General features: G+C 49.1%; 1 protein-coding gene across 1 annotated transcript in view; it reads right to left on the reverse strand.

Annotated features, from left to right (window-relative positions):
- Window positions 1-10,157: 10,157 nt before the first annotated feature.
- JDP2 (Jun dimerization protein 2) overlaps window positions 10,158-13,945 on the reverse strand; it is an 81,728-nt gene continuing 77,940 nt past the window's right edge. Inside the window, exon 4 of the mRNA XM_069638049.1 lies at window positions 10,158-11,193. Within this exon, the coding sequence (XP_069494150.1) occupies window positions 11,014-11,193 (180 nt within the window). The 3' untranslated portion in view covers window positions 10,158-11,013. The remainder of the gene's footprint in view (window positions 11,194-13,945) is intronic.

Consider the following 13,945-nt stretch of genomic DNA (forward strand, 5'->3'; position numbering starts at 1 on the left):
CAACCAGACGTGGTCTCCCTCTCACTGTGCTTAGAGAGGCATCAGCTTCACCTCACTGATGATCCCCAACAAGGGTGAAACACGTGTATGGGGTTGCTGGTGGTACTCTCGTTCAGGTTGGAATTGCCATTGCATTTCGGTGCTGGACTGCCCCTGGGCAGGACAAAGACTGATATGCAAATGGATATTTCCCATCTGTGAAAGGCACAGTGAGTAAAAGCAGTGGCTGCGAACTCTCAAGTGGTTAATAACCACTGAACAAGTTATCAGGCCTTGTTCTGTCGAGAGAGGGGCGCCCGCTACCTTTGCAAACTAAATTTCAAGGAACCTGGGATTGGTAACCCTAGGTCTCCTGGGGGCAACCAGACGTGGTCTCCCTCTCACTGTGCTTAGAGAGGCATCAGCTTCACCTCACTGATGATCCCCAACAAGGGTGAAACACGTGTATGGGGTTGCTGGTGGTACTCTCGTTCAGGTTGGAATTGCCATTGCATTTCGGTGCTGGACTGCCCCTGGGCAGGACAAAGACTGATATGCAAATGGATATTTCCCATCTGTGAAAGGCACAGTGAGTAAAAGCAGTGGCTGCGAACTCTCAAGTGGTTAATAACCACTGAACAAGTTATCAGGCCTTGTTCTGTCGAGAGAGGGGCGCCCGCTACCTTTGCAAACTTGTGTGTATGTGTAGAATCGAGGTGGCAAGGGACTTTTGCCTGGTTAGTAGTTTGCAACTTGACATTTTTCCCCACTGAGTAACAACCTCCCAATTCATTACTCAATCTCCTTTCTATTGTAGACCCACCTAGAAGTGGTAATTTCCGTACCTCCTTTACTTTTTCTTTAAGTCTGTTTTCCCTTTTGTTTTTACCCCAGGTCCAAGAAGCAATTGGGTCTACCTAGTCTATTATTTTTTCTTCATTTGTATCATAGCCATAGCCCTCAGTCTTTCTTTTTTCCATCACCATCCGTGTCATTGCCATAGAGGTCTAGAGTGGTGCCTTCAAACAGTGGACACCGCAGTGCGTGCCAAGCTGCGCCTTGAATTTCTACGCACCTGTTTGACCCTAAAATGTGGGTGGGGCAGTCGTTCTCGACACAGGCAGCACAACTATGTCATTCTCTTTCCACTGTCTAGGGGGAAATTGAAATTCATTCAGACTTAAGACATAAGCTGAAGACCTTTCTGTTCCATTTTTTTTAAAATCAGCCGTTTCTCTTAAGTGGGTGTGCATCGCCTGAACCTTGCACGCTCTGCGCGTTCCTCAACTCCTCATCAGCTGGTTTCCCGAATCACTTGGTTATTCATCTGCAGCTGCGTTTCAGCTCTGAAGGTAAGCCTTGTGGTCCTAGCATTACCAGTGGCCTTATTTACAACAAGCGTAAAGAGGCAAGCAACTTTCTTTTTTTTGGTTCTTTCGAAATTGGGCATACATATTTCTTGCTGTGCCTTAAATCACAGTCTTTTTCCTCATTGGACGTACGTTCCCTGAATCACATGCTCTGATCACTGTAGTGGTGCACGTGGGCTGTATTGTTTGAGGAACCTAGAGTGACTGCTTGCACATTGAGGTAACCCTCACCCCTTCTAAGATGGCTGCCTGCAAATGATCCTGCCGACAGAGCCTTGCACTGTCCATCCACCATTGGCTACACTTTATTTAGCAGCAAATGGGCAGGACCGGGCGGCATGAGCCGGCTCACTGGACAAATGCCCACTTCTAAGGCCCGTCTGCTACCGAGATGCTATATGATTCCAGTACCTCAAACTGACCCTATCCGGGACTACCAGCATACTCAAGTATGAAACTGGACTACCAAGACTTTCTTACTTCCTCTCCATGGGTTAGTTCTCTCTTTGTTTGCCCTTTCTTTTCCCTTATGGTCCTTCACTCTTCCCCTCTACCTGTTCCAACTGGCCTCCTTGTTACACTCTCTAATGCTCTCACCTCTAACTCGTACCTCATTTCCTTTACTTATGCTGCCTTAGCATTTGCCTCTAAAAGTCAAATTTGGGTGTGTTATTGTTTTCACTTTTGGCCTTAAATGGTAACCTGCTAGCCCAGTGACCATTCCATACTGCTGTACTTGCCTATTTCTCCCACTATCTCCTCTCGCTACCTGACCATGGCATTATCTGTTTCTCATATCTACTCCAACTGCTTCTCTATCAACTATCCTTCCCTTCTCACAAAGTCTAGTATGTAGATATTTAAAAAGGATATCCTGGCCTCCAACCCAGGTCTCCCCATTGCTGATACCTATTCCAGCGCCTCTGCCAGACAAACCCTCACTGACATCCTCTTTGTCGTTCCTTCGCAAGATCTCTGGACCCCTCATATGATCTCTGAGCTCTGTCCTGTCTCATCCTCTCCCATTAATGGTGGCATCCACTGGGAAGTTCTCATGGATTCCTTCGACTCCTCCAGAGTCATAATTAATATCTACCTAAATGGCACTGTCATGGTGCAAGGCCAATCTCTGCCTCTGATAGGTGGTACACTCGCCTCAACTTCCTTCCTTCTCCAGCTGTCCCTACTCTCCTCCCTTGGCTCCCTTGCCCTCTTTTCATTCCCCCTCTGCCCCACCTCTAGCTCTTTCCTCACCTCCGCAGGGCATAGCTATGATTTGTACCCGTCCCCGGAAGGTCTTTAATGCTGGCCACCTTCTTCATTTTGCCAATCTCATCTCTCGATCTGCTGTCAAACACTCCCCTGACATCTGCCAACTCTTAAAAGAACTTGACATTGATGTCCTCGGTCTTACCGAGACATGGTTCACGGCCAGCTCTGTCACAAGCTTTGACACTCTTCACCCTGATGGCTACAAGATCCTCTCTGCCCCCAGATCCACCCGGTCTGGAGGGGGTGCAGCCCTGATCTTCCCTGAGTGGATTCCTGCTGCTATCATCCCCACTCATACTTAATCCTCTTTCGAATGCCTTGTCTGCAGGCTCTCTTAGCCATTCTCTTACTGTTGCTACTCCCTACCAATACCCTGGTCAAATCGCCTCTTTTCTCTCTGAGTGGGCCGACTTTGCCTCCTGACCTCAACCCCTCCTCCTTGGTGACCTCAACCTCTATTTTGATTCTCCCTGTCCCTCATCTGCACTCTTTCGCGACCTCTGCGATTCACTCTCCCTCTCTATCCTCCCCTCCGGCCCACTCACTCTGCTGGTCATTCACTTGATGTCTTGATCTCCTCTGGCCTCCCCCTCACTATTCCCCTCACCACTCCTCTCTCCTGGAGTGATCACTGCCTCCTCTCATCTCTCCATCTCCTCAAGCCAAGCCTACCCCAAGATTGCCACCTACCTTCTCAGACATCCGGCTCATGAAGCGTGTCAGTCGAGGCTTTCGCTGCCATCTTCTCCCCCCTCCACCCCAGGCTGACACACATCCTGACACAGCCCTGTCCCAGCTCTACTCGTCTATTTCTACTACTCTTGATACTTTTGCCCCTGTCATGAGGATCCGCTTGAAGTCCAAAGCCACATGCAACTCTTGGTATGGCACTGACTTAGCTACACTTAAACGTAAGTGTAGGGCGTCTGAGAGGAAATGGAGGGCTTCTTGTTTATCCTCTGACAAACTGGCCTGCCGCCTGCTCCATACCGACACTCTGTACGCACCAAGAAGCGAGTCCACATTCAAGCCTGTGTCTCCGCAGCATCTAACAACTCTACCAAACTCTTTAAAATCTGCAAAGAGCTGGCCAACCCTGCTTCAGTCTCCACCCCTCCTCTCGCCTCACAGGCTCTTTGCAATGCCCTTGCCTCTCACTTTATCTCCAAAACCCAGGAAATCTTGTCCTTCCTCTCCTCTGCTCCTCCTCCTCTCACCTCTCCGTCTCTGCTTGCTGACCCCCCCCCAACCTTCTTTCTCCTCCTTTCCTCTCTTCTCCCCTGATGAGGTCGCTAGACAAGTCCGATCTATAAAAGCCTCATCAAAACAGGTCCATCCCTGTTCCTCTAAAACCATTAAGGACCACATCAAAACCCTTGCTCTGGCCCTTGCCGATTTCTGCAACCTCTCCTTTGCCACCTGATCTTTCCCCTCCCCTCTAAAGCAATCCCTTGTGCATCCTCTCCTCAAGAAACCCACAGCTGATCCTTCTTGTCCCGCTAAGTATCGCTCAATTTCCATTACTCCCTTTTTGGGTAAACTCCTGGAAAACCTGGCCATCTCTCAGCTTAACCTTCATTCCGATTCTGTTGGCTCTCTCGATAACCACCAATCTGGCTTCGGGGCTGCCAGAAGCACGGAAACTGCTCTTCTGAACATATGCTCTCCAATCTTGACTTTAACATTCCCTCTGTCCTCATCCTACTTGATCTCTCCTCTGCTTTCGACACGGTCAACCATACCACCCTGCTCAACCGTCTCCGTGACCACCTGGGTATCACCGATCAGGCTGTGGCCTGACTGATCTCTTTCCTCTCGTATCAACCCTCCCAGGTCCAACTTGAATCCTTCCTATCTTAATCTCCCTCTCTACCGGTGGTGTTCCCCAGGGGTCTAACCTCTCGCCCTCGCTTTTCAACCAATATCTGGCAACTCTTCCCCTAGTGTATTTCCATTTTCTGTTAAAATTTCCAGTGCTATGCTGATGAAACCAACCTCATTTTCAGGCTTCCTTCAGCAACCTCCGCTCCTTCCCTCATCTCTGATTGCCTAATTGCCATTCAAAATTGGTGTGCCGCCAACGATCTTTATCTAAATGCCAACAAGACTGAGATCCTCCTCATTGGTACACCCTCTCCATCCTTTCCCCTCACTCTCTGGCTGGCATCCCTTGGCTAAGAACCTCAGGGTCATCTTTGACTCCTCATTTTCCTTCTCGGCACACATCTCTGATGTCTCTAAAAAGTCAAACTTCTTACTGCACCTCATCAAAGGTACTCTGCCTTTCCTCTCCTTCCCTCAGAAGCTTACTGTCTCCCAAGCTCTGGTTCTCTCTAGGTTGGACTACTGTAACAGCCTTTTTCAAAATCTACCTGCCTCCTCGCTCTGCCCTTTACAACTAATTCATAACAGGACTGCGAGACTTGTCCTTGGCCTCAAGCCCTGGGATCGTATCTCTCCAGCTCTGAAATCCCTTCATTGGCTCCCAGTGGATGTAAGAATTACATTGTCCACAAGGCTTTCTGGGACCTGGGTCCAAAATACCTTCAGCTATCCCTCCATAAATACCTCCCCTCTCGAGATCTTCGCTCCTCTATTTCTAACTCCCTCGGGGTCAGTCGTTTTTCAAATAAACGAGCTGGGGTAGATCGGTCTTTGGCCGGGGCCTCCCTCTGGAATAGCCTCCCTGCCACCTTGAAGCTTTAGGAGAACCATCGCCGGTTCCGGAAGCACCTTAAGACCTTCCTCTTCGATTTTGCCATGTCCTCTAAACTCCCCTGCTGATCTGTTTTCTCTCTCAGCACTGTGCACCTGGCCACCCTGTGTCCTCCGGTCCCAGGTACCTGCTCACCCTGCCACCCCCCTGCACTGCCCTGGGCCACCCCTTGCACTGGGGTCTGTATCTGTACAGTTCCTCCTCCCACTTTTCTCCTGCACTTATCAGATATACCCTATCTGCCTAACATAGCACTTGCCACTTGCTGGCTGCACTACCACTGTATTTCGCACTATTTATTTATTTATTTTACTTATTATTTATTCTGTGTCTCCTCTATTCCGCACTTTCCACTTCTCCCCCCTTCCATGCACTTGTTCGTTCTCAATGTCACTGGGCCTAGTAAGATCGTTCTTTTTGTTCACCCCTGTTCCTCTCCCTTGCCTCGTCGCGCTCTGAGAAACTTGTGTATGAGCGCGATATATAAACAAAATTTCTTTAATTTCCATCTTGAATAGGGTCTTTTTCTTATAAGGTTCGGTGGTCAGGGGGGTTCCTTGTGTTTTGGAGTGGGTTTCTCGGTACCCGCTTGCTCAGCACGATAATACCGTATCCAAGGAGTATGTTTGCGCTTAACAAGTGATTTTCCATACCAAGTGTTTAATTTCATGGCTGGTGTCAGTTATAGAAATAGAAGAGGGTCTGAAACACACTGTTCCTTCCATAGGTTAGTCCCAAAAGTTGTGAATTCTCTCACTTGCGGGATTTATCAGAGTTTTGTTTTTGAAAACGACGGCCACGTTATCCTTCACATTTTAAAACGGGAGGTCTGCAACCGCAGTTAGCCCGATGTTTTGCGCAACGGCTCCTGTGATACCTCACTATTTACTAAGAGGACTAATGCTGATGGGAGTTGTAGTCCAAAACCTGTAGCAAACCAAAGGTTGCAGACTCTTGTTTTGAATCGTATGATTCTATCACAGTAAAATAATCTTCTAGAAAAAAGCAGTGATTATGTAATATCTGGTTCTGAATATTTAGCTTCCTTGTATAAAATATAATTTTTATTTAACTAAGGTACCTGTTTCTGAGAAAAGAGAAATGCCCCCAAAACGAAGTCTTTCTGGAAGGAGCTGCCCTTCCTTTTGGGTGCAAGACTGGTCATTTCAGATATAGAGCGTGGGGATTTTCTGTCCGTTGTCCTAGGCGCTAGAATATTTGTCTTTATTTGCTAGGGATATCGTAGTGCTTTGAACAGAAGCACATTACATGTGTCGCAACAGCAGGAGGGGCATTCCCTTTTCTGGCATTGAAATGTGGATGTAACATGTAACTTGTCTCGGGAGGATAGCTCAGGGGCAATGCGCTCCTCTTGGAAGTAAGACGATGCAGAGCAACACAGCTTCGATCCCCGGGTCCGTGCTTAGAAACCTCTGGGTATTAAGCGCGTTATAAATAACCAATTACAATTACGAGGAGAGCATAGAAATAAAGGAAAAGTCCCACCATAAGGAGTCTGGCCCAGAAGGAAACGTTTAGACGTACTAAAAGGTGCCTGGCCATGGGGTCTTTATTTTTCTTGGCCCTTTACCTCCAGGAGCAGGGGATCCATCGGTCCTCTCCTGGGAGTGTGGTAGATATCCTCCCCTCTACATGTCATAGGATCTTACTAAAGGTAAACCTAGGGTTACACGTATGTTTTTCTCAGCGTACCCTTTCTCCTGTATAGCTCTTAAACTAGCTGAGCCCATGAACTTGCTGTAAACTTCTATAGACTGCTGGGAAGCAAGGCCACTGCACAGGATATACGTTTAATGACCGAATACGAAAAGCTCGAATTACAACATTGCGAAGCCCGCTTGCTCGTATTTTGGAATTCGAGCTTTCCGGGTTTCTGAACGCCACTGTGCCTTTAGTGTATGCAGGGGAGGAGGGGGCCCCTGCAGCTGATAATACTGAAGTAGGGGAGCAGGGGCAACCCCTGTTCCCCCTAGTTCGGCATTTTGGGATTCGACCATATCAACTATGCCGAATGCACACAAAACGTACATTTGGCTTTTTTGATACATTTTGGGGCAATACCCACTGCACACACATAATGATGTCCACACCAAGCTAGCAGCTGGCAACATTTAAGAAACCCCTATTTTGCAAAGGATCTCTTGATGAATAAATGCGGGGTATAAGACCCTGCCCCCCCCCTCCCTCCTGGAAATCAGGAGTGAGATTTTCTTTAAATGCATCTTGGATTTTCCTGCCTCTTCTTTGAAATGATAGACCTTCATCCTGATTAACCTGAACACTTCTATGGTGTCTTCATTCACACAGTGCGCTTGGCCAACTATCAGAACAGAGACCGGAGCTTGGCAAAGGGTATCTTCAAAGTGTGTACCTTGTTCCCTTATCCCGAATTTGCAATCCGTTCCTTACAAGGACTGGGGGGGACAACATTTAAAAATGCTAGAAAATCCCTCGCTGTTTTCATGCTTTGTGGTGAGGTCAATTTGTGTGTGACCACCGATGGATTTGGTTGGAGAGCTTAGGATGCGCGCGCACACACGCGCACTCCATACATCTATGGGGCCAGGCTTCCTCTTACACGCTAGCTTTTACCTATGATCAGAGTGTCCTCCGTCCGTTCTCCACACCATAAGCCAAGAAGTAAAGGTGTTCATGGGGAGGGCTTTTAGAGCTGTATAAGGCTACGCACATCACTGACGCCCCATTGCTCCCCATTAGGAAACCTGGGTGAAAAAATCCCTGCTAGAGATTTACGGTATCTGAGGTCTAGCTCTCAAACCTCCATATCTAAAGCATGCAGATTGGGGTACCACCTCGATATGCATCTTCAAAGGTCCCAGACTAAATGTATCCCGCTTCCCAATGCTGACTGCAGACAATGGGCCTCATTACGGCTTTGGCGGTAGCCATGCCGCTATTGGCGGCATGGCTGCCACCAAAACCGGGTCCAGGTTTCTAGAATGGGGAATTACCAGGCCATTCCGAGTTTGGCGGGCCCGGTAATTCCTCCCTCTGGGAATCCGGGCCTCGACCTTCCCCATTCCCATCTGAGCCCCCATAGGGCTCAATGGGAATGGGGAGAGGGAGCTAACAACGGGCCGATTACGACCGGCCCTTTGTTAGCTCCCTGGACCCGCGAGGGGACCTCGGAATTTTGCGTAATGGGTTTAACGGGTCCGCCTCCATTAGCGGAGCCCGTTAACCCATTACGCACAAATCATAATGAGGCCCTATGTCTTTATATTCGCACGACTACCTCCTTACATGATGGAAACCCAGTGCTTCAAGGGTTCCTAGCGGAACACAACTTCAATTTCCAGCTCTTTGTGGGGGCAGCTTTGGCCCCTTGTGTGGAATATGCGACCCTTTTCCATTGGGGTTCCATTTGTTCAAACGTACCTTCGTATACACTCAAATTCTCTCTCCTAGGTTCAAATAAAAGGCGAGGCCCACTCGAAAACACCTGCCATATGCTGCCCTTCCTGCTGTACGTGTAACTGAGCTCCGGTGTGATCTCACCTCAAAGTGCACCCCATTGTGTAAATGCTAAAAACATAAAATAATTCCCTGTACCAAATGGGTTACAATATTCAAGTGTCTCCGTGCCTTCTCCTTCAATTCTTGGTACATGCTACAGTGTAAGAGCCCCTGCTGTTTCCACCGGCCACTCTTGTTGCAAGGATTGCCTGCAGCAAGGGTTCCAGATTGGATTTTGAAGTGGGAGCATTTTACTCCTCATTTTTTAATTTGTGTAAGCCCTATGATTTTTTTAGAGAGTCAAAAAGTAATTCCACATTTCTAATGGGGTTATTTTTTAGGCATGCAAATATATATTTCGACACTAAACGAGATCTTTTTGTAATCCTCTCTCTTTGCACCTAGTAATCTTCAGACCAGGCAGTATTCAGAGCCCGGAGCTGTGACAATGCTGGTAGCAATGACCCAGACGCAGTGTTGCTATTGTGTGGGTAGGAGCAGGGGGCAGGTTGTTTCCCCTTCTTTTGTAGGGAAAATGTGTAGCCCCTTGTTTGTTGAGACTATTGGCCTGTTTTTAGACAGTTAAGTGTGGACGGTCCACAACTAACCTGTAGGCCGGCTTGCATCCTTCTGGTGCACTTGACGGGAAGTACCGATTGCAGAAGGGTGCAGTGAGACCCATACCGCAAGCCTACCGCTGTGACCACATTGCTCTGGTCCCGCGTAACTGCATTGGCTGACAGTCAAGAAGTAGACTTCCTTCAAGGCCTTAAGCACTCTACACGGGACCCGCGGTGGAGCAGGACCCTCTTATCTGCACGGAACGCACACCCGGTATGCCCTCTTCCCCGGGGTTCTTTATTCTGTCGGGCAGGAACCTCTGGTATTTCCTGGATTCTGACCAACCATCTGGCCGGTGGAGTAATTTCTTCTCGGGCGGTTTCGGCCTGGAATACGCCCTTCGCCCCCTCAACCCTCATGAACTCCACTGTATCGCAGATCAAATTTTCTTGCAGAAAAGGGTCTTTTCTCTCCTTGATCTGCCAAGTCAGGAGTAAGAAACATTTGGCTCTTCAGATGATTTGGACTACAACTCCCACCCCCCGCTACCCCTGCCCAGGCAACATAGTCAGTGGAGAGGAAGCATAGGAGTTGTAGTCGTAAACATCTGGAGAGATGCAGGTGGCAGGCGTCTGTGCTAAAAGCTCAACTGCAGCCAGTACCTGGAAGCCACCCTGATGGCATTAAGTGTGTTCAATAGTACAACATGTGTGCCAACCCCCTCCACCCATGCCATCCAACATACACAGAAAAGGCACCGGTGCGGCATATTCATTTATACACAAGAACAATACATAGAATATATCACGTCCAGTGATTATAGAAATCATTTCATATATATATATATATATATATATATATAATTGCAGTATAAAAACATTTTGTAAAAAATATAGATATATATTTATATATATAAAAAAAAATACTAACATGGTTTTAAGGGGCAGTTGGGAAGGAACGACACCCTGAGCGGGAGAGATAGCGCCAGCGCCACCCCTCGCCAGACCTGGGCATCTTCCTCCAGCACATTGTTCTTTTGCCCCATCAAGAGCGGAGGTTGTGGGTAGTTGAGTGCTTATTGTGGGGGAGGGTCTGACATAGGCAAGCTGGGGTTTAGCACTATCTTGGAAGAGGATGAGTGTGGTGGAAGGATAAGAGTGGCAGGCTCAGGAGAGAAGGGGTGAGGATTTTACTGTGCTGGTCTAGAGTGGGGTTCAGGGCACTGGGGGGGGGGGGGTGCAGGGAGTGTATGCTCCGGATGGGGCAATGGCGCCTACAGGACAGGGGCAAGATTGCAAAAGTGCATGGAATGTCTACTGGTAAGTGGAAGGGTCTGACTAGTCTTGTGCCGGAGACTGATGAGTTCTCCGCCATGGAGTCGCCAAGGAACGGAGAAGAGTGTTGCAGGCCGCGTTTGGTACTGTGCATTACAGCCCCCTCCATAAGGGAGTTGGAGCTTTCCGCTAACTCCAGTCACCCGGTCCCTGCCAAGGTCCCCCCAGCCCTCCTTTCTCTCCATTGCCATTAGTTCAAGAGAAATCGAGGCACATCCTGAAAGCAGGCTGATGAGTTAGATCCAGTATGAGGAGAGCTTCACCCCGGCCCTCAATATTCTGGTCACTTTCGGCACCCTGGAAGAGGTTTGGCTTCGGCCTCCGGGCTGCTTATACTGTCTGTCCGTACAATGCAGGTGGGCCGGTGCAGGTTCAGCATCACGATCAGCTGCTGGCGCTCCTGCTTCAGCCCCTCGATCTGAGCCTTCAGCTCCGAGTTCATGAGCTCCAGCCTCTCCGACTCCTGGGGAGAAAAAGCAAAACTTAATTTTGGTTAAGCCCCGTAACCTCAACGACTCCCGTAACCTTCTGAAATACAGTCCTGACTTTGTGATGACGCTCCCACTTGGGCTCCGGGAGGCCACCACCATGGCTGAATTTAAGGGTTCCTGCTTTCAACCTCTAATTCCTGAGCATTTTCCAGACTCGGTATGGTTCCCACAAGGGATGACCTACGCGTACCCTCCAGCGCCTGTCTATTGCCACACCTGCATAGATGTTGACTTAAAGGGGTGGTCAGCGGAAGCATGAGTTTTGCCTTGCAGAGGCTTTCCGGGCCACCAGAGGGCGCTTCAGAAGATTGCAAAACCCCTCCTTCACAGACCGATATCCAGCGTCCAAATGATTGGTCCAGAATCCGATCAGATCATTCCTATTTTGGGGGGACATGCCTTTCTCTCTGATCTTCGCTCACTCATGGCAGGGTGTTTTCTTTACAAGCTCCCCTAATGTTCCTTCAAGGGGCACACACATTGTGTACCATTACTAAAAGCACCCTTGTGGTTCTGGAACCCTTCTAAGCTCACTTGATGGGCTCCATGTGTTACAATCACGGCAAAAATGGTGTGGTTTTGCTGCCGCAATCCATGTAAAGGATGCGGGGGACACCCCCACCACCCCCAGACCCATTATACTATTTAAGGGAAGCGGGGGACACCCCCGCAACCACTGTGCCCTTGAAATGGTGTAATGGGGTACACCTTTAATGGGTTAAACCACAGCATTTTTGCTGAAATTTCTTGTACAGGTGACATTTTTGCCACGATTTTATCACTGCATACCACTTGATGTTGTGTGGCAGTGCCCCTTTCATGCTTTTTCTGGGATCCCGCACACGTGGATGATCCATTCATGCTAACCCTGTTTGGCCGAAGTCCTGGCAGATCGCCCAACTGGCCCCTATGGGGCTCGAGCTCTGGGAAACCGCCCCATCGCACACAGGCTTGTTCACATATCCTTTACCCTTTAATGCGGCAGCTTCTCTTGTGCACTTCTCCTATTCCCTCTCATGTGGCAGGAGCCTTTGCGCTCTTATCCTACATCTCTCATGTAATCAAAGCCATCATGTAATGACCCCTTGTTCATGCCTTCATCTGTCCTATGGGGGAGGAACACTGCAACAGCCCTCAAACTCACATCCCCTCACCTACCTGCAAGGGGCACCTTGTGTCCCCTGCCCTGCACCAATCGACTAATTTTCAGGAGCCCGTAGGCTTTCAGCCGCCCCTCTGCCCTTGCGGCGCAAGTATCCCACATTGTGGTGAGACCAGGGTAGCCTTGTGCTCGCATGTATTTTCTGGTTCCATAGAGTAGGCTGGATGCTGGGTGTCTGGTAATGTGTTTCTGAGATCGAGGTTTGGGACCGGCAGCAAGATCGCGCGCGCGCGTGTGTGTGTGTGTGTGTGTGTGGGAGCCGCGTCTTCAGCAGCTTCCCGCTCGGTAAAAGGTCACCCTCTTCTTACTGCCTTATCATGTGGTATAATGTTGGGCTCGGTGATGACATCAACGGCCTGTGGTTGGGTGTTTCCCTCTCCCCCGCCTCCTTCCTGTTGCTTGTTATTGTCACAGCCTCCCTTTGGACTTCCTTTGATAAGAGAATTGAAAGCAAAAATCCCCCACCCAAGGCTCAGAGGAGTAGGTGCGCTTTCTGGATACATGAGCCCTCTGAAAGGTACGATGAGGCAGGAGCCTTTAAAGAGGTGGCAGTGCCATGCATCACAGTGGGGCAGGTAGAGGAAACTCTGCGAGAAACCAAATATAACTTTAATGGACCTAGAGATGGGCTACGAAGAGGCAAGTGGGACAATACAGAGGGAAACAAGCATCACAACCCCACCAGTATCGTTGCAGTTGAGTTTAGTGTCCCAGTGTAGGGGCACATGGGAAGCAAAACCATGTTCTAGAAAGGGACAGTGAGGCTCTTGGTGTTATCAGTGCAGGTTTTGGGCACGGAGGGGCAATATTTGGTGGTGGAGGAGTCTATTTTTGGCTCGGTGGCAGAGGATAAGCTGTGGCCAGGTTTAACCAGCAGGGTGCGAAACGTGTGTCATCCCCATGGCATGCATCTGGTATTAGAGGTGGGGCAGGAGCTGCGGAAGTGCAATTTGAGGACTTTTTCCCGGGCGGAGAAGAAGTGTAGAACCCTGTTGCAATGGTTGATCCAGAGGAGGTCTAGTTTTGGAAGAAGGTTTTGGAGGAGTGGAAAGTTCAGTAGATGGAATTGGGTGACTGCAGCCGTTTGGGCGAAGAAGGCGGCAGATCGATGGCACAGGACAAGTGGACCCCGGGATTTCAGGATGCAGAGAATGTAGTACAAAGGACACATTATTTGAGGGACATTATAAGGAGCGCTGGCCGAAAGGAATTACATTATTTCTGATATGGTGAAGTACCGCATAAGCAGTGTCATCCTTTTCCAAATAGTAATCACACAGAAACAACAAGAATGCTTGTGGGCTATCTGTGAACAGGCAGTGAAAAATACAAAGGAGATCTTGCTATGGCAAGAGAAGAGGGGAGGGACCAGAACAGAACCCTGGGGGACACCCACTGGAAGAGGAGCGACCTGGAGCTAGAGGAGCGCCAGGAGGCACTGGAAGCCGCAAACTGGCAAAGCACTGTATCCATGATGCCAAAAGCAGACAGAGCTGAAGGCAGAATGTTGCGGTCTGCCGGAGGGTTAAGAGAGAGGAACAGGCGCATGGGTAGCGAGGGAG

The sequence above is a fragment of the Ambystoma mexicanum genome, chromosome 14 (assembly GCF_040938575.1).
Source record: "Ambystoma mexicanum isolate Mex_15411 chromosome 14, UKY_AmexF1_1, whole genome shotgun sequence".
NCBI classification, from domain to species: domain Eukaryota; kingdom Metazoa; phylum Chordata; class Amphibia; order Caudata; family Ambystomatidae; genus Ambystoma; species Ambystoma mexicanum.